Raw genomic sequence first — 24,009 nt, 5'->3', positions numbered from 1 at the left:
CAATTCACCCAATTGAACATAATATTGCAATGTTTATCTGCATGGAAGCTGCACGTTGTTATCACATTATTCAAGAAATAGTTTGATGTCCGTGTGTATGTACATATGTGTCTAATATTCCACCAATGGAGCCACAGCACATCCTCGGGAAACCAGAGGTATTTTGCTCTAACGTTTCACTTGCAGACTTATTCTGTAATCTGTGGATTACAGAATTTACCAGCGTAAAATGCACACTTTTTTACTCCCAAAATGACCTAAAAAACAGGGTGCACATTATATGCAAAAACCATTGTGTTCAGTATGATAAAAAGTGGAAATCAATAAGAAAATGCAGGGATCCCATTGTAGGTGAGAAACAGTCACAAAATCACTTAAAAATAACATAGTAAAAGGTATTTCAAACGAAGAATATCTATAATTTCCTCATCATGTGTTTTGTAAGAAAATAAGCCCCAAAACTTGCCAGAAAGACAGCAATTATTTATGCTTCCTTTGCGATTTTCTTGTTGTCCTCCATGTTGGAATTTACTCAACCCAGTCTCTCTGCACCTTGTCCAAAATGGCGGTAATTGCAGTGAAGCTCGCATTTCGATGTTCCATGTAATAAACAAAGGTTCAGCGATGAGAATAACAGCTTTACAGCTGCTTATGCCTAAGAGGTTCAAAGTGATTATCACCTTCAAGTTCAGATGTAGAAAAGCATTTAACATACAGTCGAACCTCTATTAATAAGCGGCCCTCTATTGAGCGGTCACCCTCTATTCAACGGTCATTTACCAAAGTCCCGAATTTTTCCCCTTATGTTTACTGTAAATTTGACCTCTATTGAGCGGTCACCTCTATTAAGCGGACACGGTCACCAAAGGAGGATCCCAATTGGTTGATTTCATTGTTTTTCACCTCTATTAAACGGTCATCAACAGATAGTGCACGTCATATTTCGTCATATTTTTAACTGTCTAATCTAATTTCTATGGCTAATCGTCTTGTGAGACTTGTGTGATCTTGTGCGGATCAGTGGCATCAAATTCCTCGATTACCAATTTCCGCTTTAGCCAGCTAGAAGAAAAACTGTCACCTTCAAATATGTATTCACAAGGAATCTAGAGTCCATAGCCACCACCTCTGTTCACCCACTCCCCTTTGACTACAACTTTCTCACAGTTCGTAGGTCTCTTGAGATATTTGGTAACCCACGTTGACATCAGTTTGGGAATATGCCTGATAATTCGTAACGGTCTCCATCCATCACCGTTTTGTCGGCTTTTTCTCTTACGATTGCAACAGCATTCGGATCCTTTACGTTAGTTGGTTCCTGCATAAGTTTGTAAACATTTTCTAGTGCTGGTTCCCACTCAGTCATGTACTCATGGTATCCCTGAATGAATGCAACTGGGTCAGATTTGTGAGTTTTTGGGTACGGCAACGCACTGCGAGTTTTTGATTCAACTTCCAAAATCGCGCAAACGGATATCGACGAGAACGAAGCGTGTAACATCACCTTAATGCACTCATTTACTTTACATAACTCCAGCGAAAGTAGCTCATGCCCATAGAATTGGGCAAAGCCACAAGAGCCGTATAGGCAAAAACAAACTGACTAGGCGGTTTCAAACATTTCTGGATCATTTATTGGAATGCACCAGGCCCCGTTTTAGGGCAAACATGATTGTTACTGTTGTTAATTATAATAAAAAGTTCTTACGTATAATTACAGCCCGATTTACCCGCTAATTTAGGGGCGAAAATAGCGAAACCTCTATTAAGCGGTCAACCTCTATTAAGCGGTCACTAAGCTAAGTCCCGAGGGTGACCGCTTAATAGAGGTTCGGCTGTACTTAATGTAAAATAAAATGAATTGTGAATCGGAACATTTATCCCCTCTTGATACTTCTGTTTGGTTGTTTCTTATTCCTTGCCATTTCTATTTGGGTGCGTATTATATTGTTGGTTTTCGAAATTATTTTTTAAAAAGGCCTTGAAAATTGGGGTGCGGATTAAACGCGGGTGGGCATTATATCCCTGTAAATATGGAATAGGAGAGAGGAGAGGTGCATACGGAAATGTGATGTTTTGTTTTATACAACCAAAAAAAAAGTGATTGTTGTTAGTAAATACAGTGGCATGGACATTTCCTCTCTTCCTTACTAGAGTTATTGTATAAATTGTTTTATTTGCATTATAGTTGTACCCTAATAACATAACATTGTTGTATTCTTTCTTGCATCATAGTTGTACCCCATTGCATCTGTCTGTTGGCAAGTTACAGAACCTGGAGGTATCCCATCTTCTGGTTGAGCATGGTGCAAGGATTCTTGAAAACAACATCCAGGGTGTGAGGCCTGTTGACCTGGAAATGGTATGACGCATCTTTTTTTGCATCCCTTAATAGATAATGGTAATGGTTTTCTATAGCAAGGTTTCACTTTGGTTATAGTTTCAATTATATTGGCCACTTTGACGGCGATGCAAAAGCCCCAACTGCTTAATGACATGGAATTATTATTAAGAGGGGCCCAGGGTTAGTTTCGTTTAGCACTTGAGCTTCTTACGGTACCTGAAATAACTTCCAATGATGGAAATTGAAAACAGAAAAACATCTTGACTTACCTTAAAAGAAGATTCTTTTTTATTTATATTTATTTTTATTGAGGGTAAATTGTACTGTAGTGGTATTTTCTATTAGGATGAGAAAACTTTTATCCCTTAAATTTATTTTTCAGCAATTGAAAGAGATGCAGCGCCTGCTTGTCCAGTCAGCTTGTGAGGCGTTCTACTCAACCGACCTCTCCAAATCACGCTCCAACTCTGGGACTTCTTCCTGCGCCCATGCACCTCATGCAGCCAGCATTCGCTCCCCCAGGGTGTGTCCGTCTGACTCCCTTCGCCGAGGATACAGGTCATCCAGCTTGTGTTCCTTATCCAGGGGCTTGGTGAGAGCAAGCCCCGAAACAATAAAGGGTGTCGGCTCACTGCGACGATCTGAGAGTATACACATGTCACGGACACTAAGCCCACTGCTCGGTAAGTATACAAGACGATCTGAGAGTATTCACATGTCACAGACACTTAGCCCACTGCTTGGTAAGTATACAAGACGATCTGAGAGTATACACATGTCACAGACACTTAGCCCATTGCTTGGTAAGTATACAAGATGATCTGAGAGTATACACATGTCACAGACACTTAGCCCATTGCTTGGTAAGTATACAAGTCAATCTGAGAGTATATACATGTCACGGACACTAAGCCGACTGCTTGGTAAGTATACAAGTCAATCTGAGAGTATACACATGTCACGGACACTAAGCCGACTGCTTGGTAAGTATACAAGTCAATCTGAGAGTATACACATGTCACAGACACTAAGCCGACTGCTTGGTAAGTATACAAGACGATCTGAGAGTATACACATGTCACAGACACTTAGCCCATTGCTTGGTAAGTATACAAGACGATCTGAGAGTATACACCTGTCACGGACACTAAGCCGACTGCTTGGTAAGTATACAAGACGATCTGAGAGTATACACATGTCACAGACACTTAGCCCATTGCTTGGTAAGTATACAAGTCAATCTGAGAGTATAAACATGTTACAGACACTTAGCCCATTGCTTATAAGTAAACCAACACTACTATTATCATCAAACCGTTTTTTTTTTTTTTTTTTGCTACCTGTTGCTCTATAACTGACAAGGCATCTTGAGTCAAAGCCATATTCCATGGTGATTTGTGCCATGGTGGTACTGGTTTGGTGTCATGGTGTATGGGCTAGGACTGCTCTAGTAATGCAGAGATGCTGGAAAACACCAACTTACCTGATGTATCAAAAGATTACTATACATCTGAAGTCTTTCATGCATGCTATACTGTACAAGCCCTAGAGAGTTTATTTTAATTGTTTCTGACTTTATTTTTGTGTGTATCATTTCAAAGCTCGTGGAAAACGAAGTGGACTCAGAAGGTCACAGAGTTTTCAGAAGTATCCCAGGGACCTTAAATTTGAACAGGAATTGCGAGAAAGAATGGAAGTCAACATGAAAAGCAAACAGGATGAAAATGATGAAGCTCTTGAGACAAAAGAACCTGAAAGTGAGACCACTGCAAAACAGTCTGTTTTTGAGGTTCCTCCACTTCACATGTCAAGACAAAGGTCAAATAGTGACCTGGCTCGCTACACTTCTGTGAAAATACCAGCTGAGGAAAGAAAAGAAATTAAAATGGAGCTAGAGAAGTTTGTTGATAGCTTGGCAGATGAACCACCTATGAGAGTGAGCTTGAAAGAATTTCCTGACACTCCTGATTCCACAACTCATCGGCCTCCATCCCCGTCTTCATTACTCTTGGAGGGGCCTCAACGACCAAGAAACCACAGGCAGCACAGTACAGAATCAGAGACGTCTGCTGTAAGTGTTTTAATTAACAGTGTTGGAGCATCCCAGAAACAATAAGATTTTTCGTTCTGTTTCCACTATTTTTCACCAAATACGAAGCAACAATGAGACAACTGTTGAGTTGTTTTTAACCATGATAACAATCTTTATAGCACAGAATATACACTTTATACAGTACATATCTTATAGTAAAAAAGTAGCTATGCATGAATATAAGCATTCGTACTGTTGTTGTACATGTGCTGCCAAATGTACCAAAATGTTGGCTGATCACATCTGTTCTAGAGACCTTATAACAGTTTTAACTCTGACAGGGTGCTCCGAGAAGCGCATCTGAATGCGAGGACAGCTCTTTTCTAAGCACTGGTTCCCACTACAGCAAGGAAGATGAACATGTGATAGAATCTCTGAAGTCTGTTGTGTTATTATCTGGAAATCCTGAATGCCATGAGAGTCTCCTTGCTTACCTGTGTCTACCAAAAGCAACTGCACAGTTTGTCTGCCTGTCTCACATGCCTGGGATGTTACCGACTGTTGCTGAAAATATTGCAGTGCTCATAGGAAACTTGTTTAATGTAAGTACATCGTAATTCTTGTAGCTTTGCAAAGCCCCATTGGGATACATAGTTTTTTTTTTAAAGTGTATTTTTCTTTAGTTTTTCGTATCTTATTTAGGTTTATTTTATGTCTTTATTATGTAATTATTTGGAACATTACAATAAAAAAGTTAAACTTTATTTTTTCAGTAATTTAATTGGTTTGAGTGCTCACTGTCTGTCTGTTTGAGACCTATTGACATCATTATTTTAATTTCAATGATCATCCTTATACAGGATATGGTATCTGAGGTCTTGTACTGTTTCAAAAGTTTGGAATTGTTATGAATCTTAAGGAACATGGTAAACAGGTTCCTTTTTCTTAGGCCACATCAAAACAAATTACAAAACATGTATTTTCAGTCATTTTGGTATGTACTCACTTAGAATGAAGCCTGTGAGCCTGTTTTAATTATTGAGGATTATCATACAGCAATCAGTCAAACATCTGGTTCAAGTAGATTCTATGCAGGGTATTGTGAGGGATCCAGACATCTTCTCTTTACTTGTATTTTTTTAGCTTGAGGGACCTGAGAGTCGAAAAAGATCTGTTGAAGCTGGCCTTATCAAGACAGTCCTGAAATTAGTAGATGGTGCTGAGCCAATTCAGGTAAAACAAATTATTGCAATTCCTTACACTTCTCGCAGTCCCTCTTCTGAATAGAAATTGCAATAAGCTCTACTCAATAGAGATTAAAATAAGAATTCAAAATGTTTGCAAAAATACTATTTGTTGGCTTGGTCTTGCTATGTCTCCTTTTTGTATATTTCATTGTTTATGTAAATACAATTATTTAGGTTTACATTTTTTTAATATTTCCTGAAATCTTATTTTAATACAACCTTTGCAAAATTGATGTTTTTTTAATAAACTTTAATTCACATTTCAGAACACCTGCCTATCAATTCTTCATAACATTCTGGACTATGATAATGACCGCGAGTACTCAACTGCCTTGAAAAATGTACCTCTGGAGCCACTTCTCAACTTGCTACATTGCAACGACACAGATAGTGGTGCCTTTGATGTGCGCAACTCTGAATCACCTCCTCCTTACCCTTCTGCTGAAAGAGGGCGTAGGTGTAAGACAAGCACTTGTAGTCGAGACTCTCATGATGAACGAGAAGCTCGGCACAGGATTCGCGAACCCTCACCTGTCTGTGGCGGTAGTGTGCAAAGGAACAACTCTGGCAGCTCTGAAGTTTGGGCGGAAAGGCGAAGGATGTTTCAGAAAAGGAATAGCATTTCTAGCATGGCGAGCTCTGTGGAGGGAGACCAGAATTACTCTGTCTTTAGGTGAGTCATTCATGGACATTTCTCTGTGTGTTTTAAAATTTAATATAGAACACCAAAATTTAACCTGATTATGTTTTAATTTTGCGATAAGTTTGACTCTGGTATCTTTTCTGGATAACACAAGTGAAACACAACAATACCATTCCCAATCTTTTTATTCATTATTGTTTATTTGATGTAACATTTAAATGTTATTTTCTTGTACTTACCTTAGCCCTGCTTACAGCCATGGTCACCTCCCATGGTCTAGCTTTGGTCCAGACATGCATACCAAGAACCCCAAACTGGTAGCAACCAAGATGCTTGCAGCTACAAGCATGAACCCTAAGATACAAAAGGAGCTTGGCAAATCAAGGCCTCTGTCCTTGCTCTTAGAGACCCTCCTTGATCTTAACCAGGATATTGTACTCCACACAGTGGCAGCACTGGCAAATGTGGCTATGGACCTTGAAAATCATTTACAGGTACTGATTTAAACTTTGTGCCTAGAGTGATGAAAAGGTCATGTCCATACTGCAAGCAGAGCTTACAAAGGATGTACTTCTATAGAAAGTTGAAAGATTTCGGCTTATTCTGTCCTCTTCTGAATACTTGAAGACTGAAGACTTGAAACCTCTGGTTATATTGAATAATTTAGGCTGTACTGTTTCTGGCTTCTAGATATGTTGTGTCCATGTTTTGTAGATTGAGTCTTGTTGTCCTTTTTAATCATTAAAGCTCTACTTTTTCTGACCTCTTTTGAGTGTGTCATGTTCCATTCTATTGTAGATTGAGACCTCTGGTGCCGTTGAAGCGTTTAAACGACTGTTACTTCACCACGAGAAGAGGTAGAGTGACTTTCAGTGTGAAGGCACACAAAGAATGCCATGTTTCTTTATTTTTATAACCTGTAAAAGAATTATAACAGCATCGGGTCAATGCAACCACCCCTTTAAGTAAAGTGGTACTTGCCCACAGCCAGGCCTGGGATACTCTGGGCTTGTTTTATTGATCAAGTTGAACCAGTCTTTGACTAAATCCTGGTTCCACATCTGCAATTTGGTATGTATATTTTCTTGTGCATAGAATTTCGTACCATGCTGCCAGAGGGCTGGTCTACCTTGGAGGGGTGGATGTTGGGGATGTATACCTGTTCAATCAAATCTCTGGTGATGACAAGCTGGACGTTATATTTGCGGACATTAATGATGCTGAAGGAACAGGGACAGGAGCCTTATTTGTAAGGTAAGAAAAACCTGTTTTATAATTAAATTTGATGTCAACTGTAGAAAAAAAACTCTGGTTCTGGCTTGTGTGATAGATATTTACTGCCATGAAAATTCAGATGCTTTATTTGGCAAACTTGCACAAGCTCAGGCTTTTTTAGTGGCAAATAATAGCAACAACAAAAAGCAACTTATTTAGTGTGTAAGGATCATCTCAATTTTTCATCACTCTCTGGCATGATGGGGGACATCACTTCTGTTGAATCCAGATAATATCAAACGACAACAAGTACAGCCATATTCTATTGCCAGAAAATAATGTATTATGTAAAATAATAATATATTATTTAAGAATAATACGGATAATTGTGTTGCTGTTTTGTAGTGTGTGAAAGTTTTAACATAGTAAGGGGGATGTTGATGCTGATACTGTATGTCCAACCTCTTTGCTATGCACCACAAACAAATGTAACCATAGATTTCTTTCAGGGGAGCAACTGTTGAGAAAATAGTGGAGATTGTCACCAAAAATCCATCCATTCTATGGGGAGGAACAAGGCTGTCCAGCTCGCCTAAAGGTTATAGGGCATCAGAGAGAAAGGTCAATGGCAATGGCAGTCCTTTTGGCAAACAGCTTGTCACAGAGGACCAGATTATGGACTTTATCCTCACCATGCAGAAGAGCTTTGTGCATGGAGTCATTCTGATGAGGCTTCTGATACATAGGTACAGTACAGAAAGGACTGAAATTGTGACTGATACAGTTTCATGTACCATTAAAAGTCATTTTCAAGTCTTGCACACAGTATAATTCCTTGTAGCAAAACTTGTAATTCATCTGTAATTCTATCAGGAAATCATACTCTTTTTTTCCTCATCAGGTTTAGGAATCCTTTTTTCAAAAAGTACTTTGATGGAGACCCATCGACTGGACAAATACATGAATCAGGAAATCATACTCTTTTTTTCCTCATCAGGTTTAGGAATCCTTTTTTCAAAAAGTACTTTGATGGAGACCCATCGACTGGACAAATACAGCAGAACGACCCTCTTCCAGTTGTTCACATACAGCTGATGAGGCTGTGGAAGATGTGGCTAGAGCGTTACCCGGAAGCTTTTGTGGAAAATCCTCTAATTGCTGTGAGTCTGCCACAATGTTCGCAACCCCTAAAGACACCCTTCCACTGGGACATATCTAGGATTTTTTATGAGCACCATCCTGGAGGGTTTTGGTTAAAAAAGGATATTTGTACCATGGCACCTGGGGATAATGGTTGTGATATGGGTAGAGGTTGGTGGCAGGGATGAGGACGGGAGGGTAATTATGGTGATGCTAAGGTGAGTGGAGTTTGACTATCAGGAAGGTTTGGGATAGTGATGCAGGTGTTCTTACCATGGCGTATAGGGTGAATGGTAAGATTTAAGAAGGGGGGTAGGGTAGGCATAGACCGGAAAACAAAAAGGCTGATAAGGGGTATGGTGTATATGCTGGTGGAGAAAGAAGTGAGTTACAATAAAATGAGAAAACAACAAAAGGTAAAAACATGCCGTAAATATATGATGAATAACATTAAAAAGCAATAGGATCTTTTATAGAGCTCTTTGAAAGGTTAAGCAGCCGCACATGTATTCTAGTACAGGGTTTATCATCAGGAAGTAAGACCAAGTACTATTCAATGCGAAGGGGAGAATGGAAACTGGGAGCAGAGGGATGCTAGGGGGAAGAGGAAAGATGGAGATACCTAAATGGAAAAGGTTCGCATTTGAGACGTGTTTTAAAGTGAATGAGTGGCTAGCCAATTTTACAATAAAGATTTAAGCTCCCAAACAACTTGAGGGGAGGGTGGGGAAGGGGGAGGAGGCACATCACTTTTTCTGCAACAGGCACAACTAAGCTATTTCTTAATATAATTTTGAAACTGCGTACTGCAGCTTGCACCAGGAACTTGCTATCCCGTACACCCCGAACACTAATACTCTACAACTCATTGCCGGTGTCTGGGTCTTTATTGTATTAAAAAAAAATTGTGAATCCGCAGCTAGAAAACATAATTTCAGAGTAGATGTGGAAACGACTTGCTTATAATAATGCATATGTGAAGTGAGTGCACATCAGTAGGGTCATTGACCCTAACAGTGTGCCTATATCCGCTTTCAGTATTTAATCACGATACACAAGTCTATCATCCAGATAAACTCTAGACAACCATCATTGCTGCTGTATGTGTCTGCAACCATTTATTGCCATGTTGAACGCATTCACAAAGGCAGTCATAAACTCACTGCCATGTTGAACGCATTTACAAAGGCAGTCATAAATTCACTGCCATGTTGAACGCATTTACAAAGGCAGTCATAAATTCACTGCCATGTTGAACGCATTTACAAAGGCAGTCATAAATTCACTGCCATGTTGCAACCCGGAAGTCATCCTGGACATGATAATCCTATTGATTCTCTTTTACTTGTAGCATGAATTGCAATGTTGCAAGTTCCAAAGAATAACCTAGACAATCCGATTATTGCTGTTCGTTGCAGAAATAGATACTTAATCGGTAGCTTTTTTTTTCCCAGGGAGTATATATCTTTACTGAAATGGTTATACTGAAAAGGACCATGTTTCTATCCTGCAGAATGAACTAAGTACATTGCTTCTTCCTATGAGGAGAGCTGGAGGCCCCTACTTGCCTTGTGCAGAAAGCTTAGAGCACTATCTAACCTCTATTGTGGTATGTATACCTTTGTGGATCCAACTGGTCTCTTTTTCTCACATGGCACTAGTCATTTGGACATTGTTATTTTTTAAGTTTGGTGGAAATAAAAAGAGATTTGCATTGACTGATACTATTATAGTGTGGATGAGTTAAGCTTGAACCCTCTGGTTACCGTTGTAGTAACCTCCCTCCAGGCATTTTTTAGGCATATGTTTGTAGGGAGGGGGTAGGGGGGAGCGACGCTTACCTAAAAACGCCTGCGAGGGAGTCTACCGTGTGGTGGATAGTGTTTAAAACGTCTGGTCACCAGACATTAGACACTGATTGTGTCTCATTTTTGGTAGGACATGAACCCAGTGAAGAGAACTCTTGAGTCGTCCCATGAGAACCACTGCCACCACTCTATCCTCTATGAACAGGTATAACAGATGCTTTAAGGAGAACAGTTTCAATTGTGATCCGTCTTTTATATTTAGTAATAATTTTTCTCATATCACCACAGCATTGTCACCAGTTTACTCCCGATTAGGAAATATTGTTCGATGATTTTTAATGGAAAGCGCAAAAAATATTCCAAAATTGTGAAAGCAGTGTGCCTATTGGAATTTCTTTGAGGATGTGATTGATAATTTAGAGCGGATGACCTGTTAAATAGCTCGGATTCTATTAGATTCTAGGTTGATGTTTCCGTCGGACCACCGGAAGTAAACTGTTGACAATGCGGCTTTAACATGCCATCCCCAGTATGCAGTGTATCACATACTCTGACTATATTACTAGACTATACGTTTGCCTATCTAGTGCAATGTATCACATACTCTGACTATATTACTAGACTATACATTTGCCTATTTAGTGCAATGTATCACATACTCTGACTATATTACTAGACTATACGTTTGCCTATTTAGTGCAATGTATTACGTACTCTGACTATATTACTAGACTATACGTTTGCCTATTTAGTGCAATGTATTACATACTCTGACTATATTACTAGACTATACGGATGCCTATTTAGTGCAATGTATTACATACTCTGACTATATTACTAGACTATACGTTTGCCTATTTAGTGCAATGTATCACATACTCTGACTATATTACTAGACTATACGTTTGCCTATTTAGTGCAATGTATTACATACTCTGACTATATTACTAGACTATACGTTTGCCTATTTAGTGCAATGTATTACATACTCTGACTATATTACTAGACTATACGTTTGCCTATTTAGTGCAATGTATTACATACTCTGACTATATTACTAGACTATAAGTTTGCCTATTTAGTGCAATGTATTACATACTCTGACTATATTACTAGACTATACGTTTGCCTATTTAGTGCAATGTATTACATACTCTGACTATATTACTAGACTATACGTTTGCCTATTTAGTGCAATTTATTACATACTCTGACTATATTACTAGACTATACGTTTTCCTATCTAGTGCAATGTATTACATACTCTGACTATATTACTAGACTATACATTTGCTTATTTAGTGCAATTTATTACATACTCTGACTATATTACTAGACTATACGTTTTCCTATCTAGTGCAATGTATTACATACTCTGACTATATTACTAGACTATACATTTGCGTATTTAGTGCAATGTATTACATACTCTGACTATATTACTAGACTATACGTTTGCCTATTTAGTGCAATGTATTACATACTCTGACTATATTACTAGACTATACGTTTGCCTATTTAGTGCAATGTATTACATACTCTGACTATATTACTAGACTATACGTTTTCCTATCTAGTGCAATGTATTACATACTCTGACTATATTACTAGACTATAAGTTTGCCTATTTAGTGCAATGTATTACATACTCTGACTATATTACTAGACTATACGTTTGCCTATTTAGTGCAATGTATTACATACTCTGACTATATTACTAGACTATACGTTTGCCTATTTAGTGCAATTTATTACATACTCTGACTATATTACTAGACTATACGTTTTCCTATCTAGTGCAATGTATTACATACTCTGACTATATTACTAGACTATACATTTGCTTATTTAGTGCAATTTATTACATACTCTGACTATATTACTAGACTATACGTTTGCCTATCTAGTGCAATGTATTACATACTCTGACTATATTACTAGACTATACATTTGCTTATTTAGTGCAATTTATTACATACTCTGACTATATTACTAGACTATACGTTTTCCTATCTAGTGCAATGTATTACATACTCTGACTATATTACTAGACTATACATTTGCTTATTTAGTGCAATTTATTACATACTCTGACTATATTACTAGACTATACGTTTGCCTATCTAGTGCAATGTATTACATACTCTGACTATATTACTAGACTATACATTTGCTTATTTAGTGCAATTTATTACATACTCTGACTATATTACTAGACTATACGTTTTCCTATCTAGTGCAATGTATTACATACTCTGACTATATTACTAGACTATACATTTGCGTATTTAGTGCAATGTATTACATACTCTGACTATATTACTAGACTATACGTTTTCCTATCTAGTGCAATGTATTACATACTCTGACTATATTACTAGACTATACATTTGCGTATTTAGTGCAATGTATTACATACTCTGACTATATTACTAGACTATACGTTTGCCTATTTAGTGCAATGTATTACATACTCTGACTATATTACTAGACTATACGTTTGCCTATTTAGTGCAATGTATCACATACTCTGACTATATTACTAGACTATACATTTGCGTATTTAGTGCAATGTATTACATACTCTGACTATATTACTAGACTATACGTTTGCCTATTTAGTGCAATGTATTACATACTCTGACTATATTACTAGACTATACGTTTGCCTATTTAGTGCAATGTATTACATACTCTGACTATATTACTAGACTATACGTTTGCCTATTTAGTGCAATGTATTACATACTCTGACTATATTACTAGACTATACGTTTTCCTATCTAGTGCAATGTATTACATACTCTGACTATATTACTAGACTATAAGTTTGCCTATTTAGTGCAATGTATTACATACTCTGACTATATTACTAGACTATACGTTTGCCTATTTAGTGCAATGTATTACATACTCTGACTATATTACTAGACTATACGTTTGCCTATTTAGTGCAATTTATTACATACTCTGACTATATTACTAGACTATACGTTTTCCTATCTAGTGCAATGTATTACATACTCTGACTATATTACTAGACTATACATTTGCTTATTTAGTGCAATTTATTACATACTCTGACTATATTACTAGACTATACGTTTGCCTATCTAGTGCAATGTATTACATACTCTGACTATATTACTAGACTATACATTTGCTTATTTAGTGCAATTTATTACATACTCTGACTATATTACTAGACTATACGTTTTCCTATCTAGTGCAATGTATTACATACTCTGACTATATTACTAGACTATACATTTGCTTATTTAGTGCAATTTATTACATACTCTGACTATATTACTAGACTATACGTTTGCCTATCTAGTGCAATGTATTACATACTCTGACTATATTACTAGACTATACATTTGCTTATTTAGTGCAATTTATTACATACTCTGACTATATTACTAGACTATACGTTTTCCTATCTAGTGCAATGTATTACATACTCTGACTATATTACTAGACTATACATTTGCGTATTTAGTGCAATGTATTACATACTCTGACTATATTACTAGACTATACGTTTTCCTATCTAGTGCAATGTATTACATACTCTGACTATATTACTAGACTATACATTTGCGTATTTAGTGCAATGTATTACATACTCTGACTATATTACTAGACTATACGTTTGCCTATTTAGTGCAATGTATTACATACTCTGACTATATTACTAGACTATACGTTTGCCTATTTAGTGCAATGTATCACATACTCTGACTATATTACTAGACTATACATTTGCGTATTTAGTGCAATGTATTACATACTCTGACTATATTACTAGACTATACGTTTGCCTATTTAGTGCAATGTATTACATACTCTGACTATATTACTAGACTATACGTTTGCCTATTTAGTGCAATGTATTACATACTCTGACTATATTACTAGACTATACGTTTGCCTATTTAGTGCCAGAAGGCAGTGGTGGGAGGGGGATTGCCATGTCATGTTGAGGACGCCATCTACCTGTCTGCTTTACAACTCTACATCGAGGTATTTTTCTTTGCCACTTCATTTCCAGCTGAAATGTGATAAGAAACAAGCATTAAGTTTGTAGGCCTGTGATAATATATCCTGTTAATCAACACAAGGTTTTAAAAATATATGTTGAACGCCTCTGGAAAACAGTAGTTGCGCTGACGTTTCGGGCGTTATCCCTTCCTCCGTGCAACTACTCTGTTTAACAGAGGCGATTTATAGCTTGTCTTCACCACGCCCACGCAGACCATCTAGTTTCTCTTCAGCTTCTCTGTAGTCTTCCTAGTTATAGGATATATCCTGTAACATAATCTATAGGGCTGTGAAATCCCACAATCTGAAACATTCAATATCATGTCTATATTGTTTTCTGTTGCAAAGTGATATGATGTACGCATAACTTGGTTTCGTTTCTATAGGACATGTCTCCTCCTAGTGCAGAAACCAGAGGCCGCCTAGAGGGCTGGTTTCTCCAAGGAACTGGCTCTGAAAAGTAGGTCGACTTTATAATAGATAATCCTTACCACTCTTGGCAAACCATTTTAAAACAAACAATGGCTAACATGCTGGTTATTGTGCCAGGCTTTCAGCATCAAGACTGAAGCAGGCTGTGCACCCATCATTTTATAAGGTCAAGAACATAGCAAAGAGGTAATCCCATTCAATTAATTTGGGTTATGCCCTGAGCTTGTATTTTACACAGCTCAGTGTGGCCCAAGAAGTCCAATTACATATATAGAGAATACGACATGGAAAGTGCGCGCGAGTTAATAAATTCTGTACAAAGCACTTCCCATGCTATATTTTGTTTATGATATACATACTGAGAAGTTTATAATAAGCTTATTACATAACATGTTATTAGACTTCAAAGGCTCCGAGAGGTTTGTGCTGTTCGACGGTTCAGTTGAAGACAGACAGAAACGTACATTGAAATGAATCTGTCTCGCTAATGTCACGCACGAGACTGTGGTTTTAGATAGCGTTTTAACAGCCTTACATTTCGCTCGGTTTTTCCCTTTGTATACTTGTTTAAAAGACTTTTAACATAATCCTCTACAGTGTCAATGAGAGTAGCAAGTCTATTGTCTTCTATTTTGAACGCTTTGTATTCAATTTTCACAGTAAAATCTCATTCTCTCGCTCGATGAAGTTCAATAACAAAAGTGACATGCAAAGCTACCCGTCTCCCCTCGTTGGGATTGAAGCCATTCAAGTGCAGTGAAAAAATATCGTTCGTCCAATCAGAACCGGGAACGACTTTTCTTCACGGTGAAAAAGCATCGTTCCCGCCTCTGGTTTGCTGAGACCAGTGAATGGACGAAAATTTACTGAATATTTTTTCAGTTTGTATTTCTCAGTACGTATATAATAAATATCTTTTTGTATTATTTTCTCCAGAATTCGAGGTCAGCGCGAGCATTTTCAGAACGAAGGTTTGAGTGAGCGAAATGCCAAGCATAACTATATTGACTGTTGTCAAGCGATGCCTGGATATGGCTGCAGATTCTTCCAACTAAAGGTACTACATGTATGATATTTCCATTTAATAGCCTTGAAACATCTAACCAAGTATTGGTAATTCTTCACCAGATACAATCAAACATCTATTTTTAACTAAAAGGGCTTCTTATTAACTTTTAAATAAAGAAAAGGATGACCCTTGATAGGAACCCTGGCTAATATTCTCTATATTTATGTTTTCAGGAATGTCTTGGGACTATTAGCAGGAACTCCGGGCATGTGGACAGGCTGTTTGGAATAAGTCCAAAGAAGGTCGTCCTGTTAGATGAACGGACAAAGGTAAATGAAGGGTTTCACGTTCACACCACCTCGCAAAGTGGATGTACTCATCTCACTTGTCTTACTGTTATCCCAGGGAGTTGTGGGTAACTGGCAGTTTAACGACGTCAAGAGGTGGAAGCTAGTCGCTGGAGACACAAGGTTAAGGGTAGAGCTTGTCAACATGGCGTTTGAGTTCACCATGGAAAACAAGAGGTCAGTGCTGTGACATCTTGTGTCACTTGTGTGTCGGTTCTCTTTGATAACGCAATGGCTTCTCACAATGGCGGCCCTCCCGCTCTTAGGACGACAAAATAGAGACTGCTTCCCAAAGATCCAATTATCGCCATTCCTATTGTTGAGAGGCTGTGTTACATTCCAAATAATAATAGTTTCAAGGAGCAGTTCCTTAGCTTACATGGCTTGAGTACGAAATCCGTCATTAAAGCTGGCTTTTCACTATCAGAGGAAACGAGGACAGGAAAGTTAAGCGCATGTTGAAAAGCGAGCAGTAATTGAGAACAAATAACAAAAGGATGGTTCTATTATCTTTCTTCTCCACTTGGGTTTCCTTGCTCTTTTTGTTTTCTTACATGTTTAAGTGGATCTTATTCTCTGCTTTCGTCGTTTGTTTGAGTATCAAAAATTGGGATTTCACAATTTCAGAGACATGGGCTGAGAAATGGTTTCAGATACGATACATGGGCTCAAAGCAATAATGAAAATGTGCAGATAGTTGCATAGCCTGTTGTATAGCCCCATGATCTTATTTGTGCCTCTCTTTTTTTTAAGTACATTCAAAGAGATTTCAGATCTCTTGTTCTACTCCACAAGATCGAACTTCCAGGTAATGTGCGTTTAAGTATCTCTATTTTATATATCTTTATTTCAAATAAAAAATAAATATACAAAGTTGTACGTTACCAAATAGTGATGAGTCTGGTGCTATTTCCACCGTATTGATTGTTGACAAATTGTATTATTGATACCATCTCCAGACACTGAGAGAACATGACTTCTCGCCATGGAGTAAATATGCTGAAGAGACAGAGACCTGGGGAGAAGTTGCACTTGCAGCACAGACCAGTCATGGTCTACCACAACCTCGGGATGACGATTCCCCCCTTGGGGACCCCTCACGGATGCGTGCTGTCTCATGCGTCGCCTCCTCAGTGCCTGGCCCCAGGCCCTTTCAGAGAGGAACATCCCTTGTTGAGCAGTTATCGACTTCAGCACCCTACCAGCAATGTGCCATGGGATCTTTGCCAATGGCACCTCAGCCAACCCGCATGGCCCCTGTCTTGGCTGCTACTGGTGAGAAAGAAAGATAAAAATCAGACATCATCTTCCTTATCACACTTAATTTACGCGACTTCAAAATTTCGCGATTTTGAGATGGCGATATTTCACGACACTTTATTTTCGCGATTTTCCTATTTTCATAAAATTCAGATCACTATATTTTCGCGATTTCGTGATTTTGGGATAATAAAATCAAGGAAAATAAGTGGAATTAAAATGTTCTGTAACCATCAAAACTAAAACAATTTGTAACAAAATGAAGCGTGGGCAAAATTTAGATAAATGAAAATCTATAAATACATGTCCAACTCAACCCTTTACCGTACTATTTGTACATTAAATGACTAAATATACAAGGTGTTTCCATAAAGCTTATTAAACGGCTGATATTGCCCCAAAGGCTTCGTGTGTACTCACCTAATTTTCGCGAATCTTTTAAAATCGCGAAATTAAAGTGACGCGAAAATTAAGTGTAATAAGGTACGCAAAATATCTGGGATAGAAGGATAGATAAAAATCAGACATCATATACGCAAAATATCTGGGATAGAAGGACAGATAAAAATCAGACACCGTATACGCAAAATATCTGGGATAGAAGGATAGATAAATATCAGACACGCAAAATATCTGGGATAGATGGATAGATAAAAATCAGACATCTACGCAAAATATCTGGGATAGAAGGAAAGATAAAAATCAGACTTCATCTACGCAAAATATCTGGGATAGAAGGATAGATAAAAATCAAACATCATCTACGCAAAATATCTGGGAGAGAAGGATAGATAAAAATCAGACACGCAAAATATCTGGGATAGAAGGATAGATAAAACTCAAACATCTACGCAAAATATCTGGGATAGAAGGAAAGATAAAAATCAGACATCATCTACGCAAAATATCTGGGATAGAAGGATAGATAAAAATCAAACATCGTCTACGCAAAATATCTGGGATAGAAGGATAGATAAAAATCAGAAATCTACGCAAAATATCTGTGATCGAAGGATAGATAAAATCAGACATCATCTACGCAAAATATCTGGGATAGAAGGACAGATAAAAATCATGTTTTTTAACAAAACAACAACAGCAAACGACATTCTTTAAGTAGTATTTTATTAGAGTTCCTCATATATAGGTGCTTTTCAGACAGGCTGGTGCGGATGCAGTGTGAACTATGATAATTATTAAGGCAAAAGTTGATTGTGTAAAGGCGATGAAGTCGAAATCGAGCTTGCACTGCATACCTGTTGTTGCAGCTAAATAAGGCATAGCGTAATTTTGAGCTCCCAATCACAGTTTCCGCATTTTTCTTTTTCTTTTTTATTCCAGCTGGAGGATCATCCCTAATTGCAGGATCTTCAGTACAAAGTAGTAAATTCGGTTCCCCTTCCACCATCCACTCCTCAGAGGAGCACCTCCTCGGCTCATATCAGTCGTCGTGTTCTTCATCTCTACGGAACCCATCAGCCGCCTCTAAATGGTCATGGGATCTGAGCACAGCTCACCCTGACATGTCTCTGAGGACAAGGCATCCATCAAGTGAGTATGCTAGGTCAGGAGCAGCTGCCGCCTTCTTGGTATTAAAGCCGCATTGCCACCAGTTTAATTCCGGAGGGACGACAGAAACCTCAAGCGTTTAGAGACAAAAGAATCTATTAGAATGCGCGCTATTTCACAGGCCATACGCTTGAAATGATCAATCGCGTCCTCGAAGAAACTTCCAATAGACACACGCTTTCACAATTTTAATATATTTTTTGTGGTCTCCGTTAAAAATCACCGGAGATTGTTAAGTAATTGACCGGAAGTAAACTGTTGACAACTTAGAGTGCTCAGGATCATGTAATCAGTTGGTTTGCAGTCCAATCTTACGTCACGAAAGTACTGTGCACTGATGTCCTCTGTTACATTGTATGTTATGACGTAGGATCCAGTGAAGACAGCATCGAAAACTCGCCCACCGAACTACATCCCCTGGATCCAAGCACAAGTCCCAACAAGCCATCAAGAAGACAACGCTTTCACTCATCCGATAGTACCTCATCTCTAGGAAGCCCACAGGAATCACACGCTCTCCCCACAGGACAAAGTCCCACCCGACCCCACAGTGGATTGCTTTGGCCTGAGCCAGACTATGAAACAGAGAATACCAACCGAATGTTTGGACTAAGTCCTAAGGGACAGCTCCTGAACTGCAGATGTCCGCCTGAAGCCGAGTTGCCAGGATTTGACAGGAGAAACTTTACGTAAGTTGGATTGTGTTGCATACCCTGCAGTACGCCGCAATCCACTGTGTTTTTTTTTCGCCCATCCTTGCTTAGGAACCACATATTGTCATATTTAGATTCCTAAATATCTTATTCTGGAAGATCGCAAGCTTTAGATTTGAGCCACGAGACATAACCCACTAAAAAAGGTATTTACATAAAAAGGGCATGCGTAGTAATATCCACATATCTATTATATAGAAATTCACCCCGCAAAACTTTGTTTGGAAACTAAAAGCGTTTTCAAGACTTTCCAGTCCTGTTGCCCCTGATTCCAGGACTTTCTTGGTCTCCAAGAATGCCCCAAAATCTTAATTTATAAAATCTATTCATATGCACATTTGACGATAATGTCCGTATCGTTTTCTAGAGCGTATGATCTCCTGTTTCATCCGAAGGAGCTGGCGAGGCAAATCACACTGCTTGACCACGGTAAGACTTCTACCACTAGCTTAACATGCCTGTCTGACTTGTCAACTTATTTTGTATTGTCTGCCTTTTTTTTAAACATTTCTGTTACTCTTTTAGAATTCTTCTGTGCCGTAACTTCAGATGATATTCAAAAAAAGATCGCTATGGGTACTGGTAGAAGAAAAAACCTGGATTCTCAGCCGAGATTGTTGTGCGAGAGGGTAGCGGATCGCTTTAATCAGGTACTGCTTTGCTATTTGCAATGGTTTTTTCTAACTTTAGGTTTACCTTTGAGAAAGGCAGATAGTTTTAACGAAGTACTAGCGAAGATATTGAATTGAACTCGCTTGAACTCGCATAGAATATGCATGCAAAACAAAAACTAAAAAGTTCTTGTCTTGCATGCGTTTCTCACTTGTCGCACTTTATGCTTTATTGTAACTCTGTCTTATTTTTTATTCACTCGTCTTTTTAGCTGAGCACGTGGGTGGTGGCAAGCATTTTGACAGAGGAATCTGTAGAGAAGCGCGCTCAAATGTTTATCAATTTTATTGAGACTGCAAAGGTAAGACGAATCACACAAATAACCGCCAAAACGTCCACAGGCAACTGATCAATTATCTCAAAGCTTAAAAATATATACTGTATCTATACCATATGTTTCTGTTTCTTTATTTGTTGCTTCAGAAATCTAGGTCTCGGAACTATTTGCCCATATTTCAATGACCGAGGATACTTCCCGGTTCATCATAGCCAAAAAAAATAATGTCACAAAATTGAGTATGTTTATTTGACTGTACGTCAATTTACTGAACTCCTGTGTTGAACCTTCAGCAATGCTTGAAGCTCAGGAACTTCAATGCGGTCATGGCAATCGTAGTTGCTGCTCTCGGAAGCTCTTCAATACGGCGACTGGCCCGCACAAAGCAACTAGTGCCCAAGGAGTTCTTGGAACAGTGTGCCAAGATTGAAATGCTAATGGACACTAAGGTATGTTTACCACCCTGAACAACAACCGCTTCAAGACAAATTATAACAGAATGTCGAGCATGGAGTTGAGTATCTACCATTCGAAGCCAACTGCTGAATTGCAGGCAGGTTCAGGTATAATTAATAGTATGATTTAGATAAATAAATTTAGCAGCAGTCATGGGTGGTGTTTCCCATTAAAGAATCTTTATCGGTTGCTGCGTCCTGATTTTCTGTGTCAACCTCAACTCTATTCCTACCTGTGTAGGCAGGTGCCAGCTTTGTTTGGGCTTGTGGTTGGGGAGTACCTGGTCGACGTGTATGCGGTAAGCTGTCTAGTTTGGTTGTGAGTTTCTATTCGGGGAATTTTTTCTTCTAGAATAACTACAAGAAATACCGAACCACGTTACGGGCCTCTCCTACTCCAGCCGTGCCATATTTCGGTAAGAGTCCTAGAAGTGGCAGATGTATCCATTTGGTGGAATTATACTTGCGCCTGTACAGTAATACAAGAGCAGACATTTTCGGGATTCACATACACTGGTCGGGTCCTTGTATTTAATGCAAAACCAGACCAAAGGTGTTCTTAACTTTAATTTACTGGGATGATGTTAGAGTAAGGAACACAAGGTTAAAAAAATCAAAGCTATCTCTAGCTTCTAAATCTCAAATACAGCGCTTGATTGCATTCTCCGGAAAAACGAAAGAAATAGTATACAGTACTACGCAACCAGAGGTGGCCCAAATTGCCGATACATATATTTTTAGGAGATGTTTGGGTTTTATTTTAACATGTTTGATGGCATCCATACGTTATTATTGAAAATCGATAAAAAAAATTAGAGCTTTACTTGAATTTGCCGTGTTTTATTTGTCCATTAAATGCGCAACGTAACGTCTTCTTTAGGTATCTACATGAAGGATCTGACGTTTATTGCTGAGGGAAACCCAGACTTCTTGAAAGGAGGGCTAGTCAACATCAGTAAGAGAAGACAGGTTGGTAACCGAGTTATAATGTGTGTTCCCATCCCCACGAGGGGGGAGAGGGGGAGGGGAATTTTTCAAATAAGAGCAGACAGGTTGGTAACCGAGTTATAAGGTGTGTTCCCATCCCCACGAGGGGGGGGGGAGGGGGGAGGGGCTTTTTTCTCATAAGAGCAGACAGGTTGGTAACCGAGTTTTAAGGTGTGTTCCCATCCCCACGAGGGGGGGGGAAGGGGACTTTTTCTCATAAGAGCAGACAGGTTGGTAACCGAGTTATGTGTGTTCCCATCCCCACGAGGGGGGGAGGGGGGGAGGGGACTTTTTCTCATAAGAGCAGACAGGTTGGTAACCGAGTTATAAGGTGTGTTCCCATCCCCACGAGGAGGGGGGAGGGGACTTTTTCTCATAAGAGCAGACAGGTTGGTAACTGAGTTTTAAGGTGTGTTCCCATCCCCACGGGGGGGGGGGGGACTTTTTCTCATAAGAGCAGACAGGTTGGTAACCGAGTTATAAGGTGTGTTCCCATCCCCACGAGGGGGGGAGGGGGGAAGGGGACTTTTTCTCATAAGAGCAGACAGGTTGGTAACCGAGTTATAAGGTGTGTTCCCATCCCCACGAGGGGAGGGGGGAAGGGGACTTTTTCTCATAAGAGCAGACAGGTTGGTAACCGAGTCATAAGGTGTGTTCCCATCCCCACGAGGGGAGGGGGGGAGGGGACTTTTTCGAAAAAAAGAAACATGTATTCATGCCCTTGGGATCTGAGCAAAAAACAAAAGAAAAAGAAGCCCAACGCTCTCCAGTTTCCGTGAAAAAGAAATTCCTGCTCAACCGGAAAGTAAATCCCTCAACCCCTTTGAAAGTTGCCTTTATTTACTTTACTCACATTGATCGCGCACATATTTTTTCGCGTGTCCCCATGCATGTTGACACGCCACTGTTTGGATGTTACAGGTCTACATTGTGATCAACGAAATCAGGCAATTTCAGAAAAAGTCCTACCACTTCCAAGAGGTAAAAATGCACGTTAGTCTACCTTTAAGTAATAGTTTAAGTAAACGCCATATTTCGTTGGATCGGTTCTTGTTCTGTTATTATCATTCCACCCTCGAAATTTAACATCAACTTCAGTCAAAATTGTATGCGCATTTTTAAGCTGTGGTGTGGCAATCTGAGGCGGCTACTCACTCGTTCCGCTTGTTCATTGTCGTCGACATTACAGTTCTTGAAAAAAAGATATTTGGCTTAAAAAAATGAGTAGCTCTTCGCTGTCAGTGAGCTACATTTTCGCAGCGTGCATACACGGGAACTCCCAGTTACGAGAATTTTGCAATTCAACTCCACCTTTCGAAATTGAGGCCGTGCATGGAGCACAGGGTGGTACAGGAAGCACGGGTGGCCTAGTGTGTTAGCGCGTCGGCCTCTCACCGCTGTGGCCCAGGTTCGAATCCTGGCTCAAGCTGGGGATTTTTCCGAGTTCCTGCCTTGAATCGAATTTGTCACAAGTGAGTTGAAGTTATTCTCCCGTGTTACCAGTCTTCTCGGATAAGGACACTAAACCGGAGGTCCCGTCTCTTCAAGCTGCACTACATTAACCTGAACCGAAGGGACGTAAAAGAACCACTGGGGACGCAATAAACCCTCTGGCAGTGACCACCCCCAGTGACAGTGCTTACTAACCGAGGGCCATATGTTAGAAAACTGTATATTCGGTTAAAATATGCTACCCTCGATAAACAAAGATTAAACAAACAATAAACAGCCCCGCTCTGTGTGAGTGTTAATTTTGATTGTGTACATTATTGATCTAATGAGCTCGGACGTCGGCAGTTTGCCGTATAACAGCCT

At 39.0% G+C, this 24,009-nt stretch overlaps 1 protein-coding gene across 2 annotated transcripts in view; it reads left to right on the top strand.

Moving 5' to 3' along the window:
- LOC5521422 overlaps nt 1-24,009 on the top strand; it is a 30,905-nt gene that overhangs the window by 5,952 nt on the left and 944 nt on the right. The window contains exons 6-35 of one of the 2 annotated variants that reach the window (XM_048729626.1): nt 2,236-2,362; nt 2,727-3,027; nt 3,946-4,415; nt 4,718-4,978; nt 5,520-5,609; nt 5,890-6,296; nt 6,523-6,760; nt 7,065-7,123; nt 7,362-7,520; nt 7,991-8,227; nt 8,479-8,641; nt 10,135-10,230; nt 10,560-10,634; nt 14,372-14,455; nt 14,860-14,933; nt 15,023-15,091; nt 15,842-15,962; nt 16,148-16,243; nt 16,320-16,438; nt 17,015-17,069; nt 17,221-17,536; nt 18,863-19,072; nt 19,461-19,779; nt 20,171-20,232; nt 20,329-20,453; nt 20,687-20,776; nt 21,046-21,201; nt 21,560-21,623; nt 22,088-22,176; nt 23,116-23,175. In XM_048729626.1, the coding sequence (XP_048585583.1) occupies nt 2,236-2,362; nt 2,727-3,027; nt 3,946-4,415; nt 4,718-4,978; nt 5,520-5,609; nt 5,890-6,296; nt 6,523-6,760; nt 7,065-7,123; nt 7,362-7,520; nt 7,991-8,227; nt 8,479-8,641; nt 10,135-10,230; nt 10,560-10,634; nt 14,372-14,455; nt 14,860-14,933; nt 15,023-15,091; nt 15,842-15,962; nt 16,148-16,243; nt 16,320-16,438; nt 17,015-17,069; nt 17,221-17,536; nt 18,863-19,072; nt 19,461-19,779; nt 20,171-20,232; nt 20,329-20,453; nt 20,687-20,776; nt 21,046-21,201; nt 21,560-21,623; nt 22,088-22,176; nt 23,116-23,175 (4,792 nt within the window). Of the gene's footprint in view, nt 1-2,235; nt 2,363-2,726; nt 3,028-3,945; nt 4,416-4,717; nt 4,979-5,519; nt 5,610-5,889; nt 6,297-6,510; nt 6,761-7,064; nt 7,124-7,361; nt 7,521-7,990; nt 8,228-8,478; nt 8,642-10,134; nt 10,231-10,559; nt 10,635-14,371; nt 14,456-14,859; nt 14,934-15,022; nt 15,092-15,841; nt 15,963-16,147; nt 16,244-16,319; nt 16,439-17,014; nt 17,070-17,220; nt 17,537-18,862; nt 19,073-19,460; nt 19,780-20,170; nt 20,233-20,328; nt 20,454-20,686; nt 20,777-21,045; nt 21,202-21,559; nt 21,624-22,087; nt 22,177-23,115; nt 23,176-24,009 lie in introns of both variants that reach the window. The other variant, XM_032366783.2, reaches the window with a different exon arrangement.

Source organism: Nematostella vectensis, chromosome 6 (assembly GCF_932526225.1).
Source record: "Nematostella vectensis chromosome 6, jaNemVect1.1, whole genome shotgun sequence".
NCBI lineage: Eukaryota > Metazoa > Cnidaria > Anthozoa > Actiniaria > Edwardsiidae > Nematostella > Nematostella vectensis.
The sequence above is the reverse complement of the archived record's forward strand: the minus strand, read 5'-3'. Positions and strand labels throughout refer to the sequence as shown.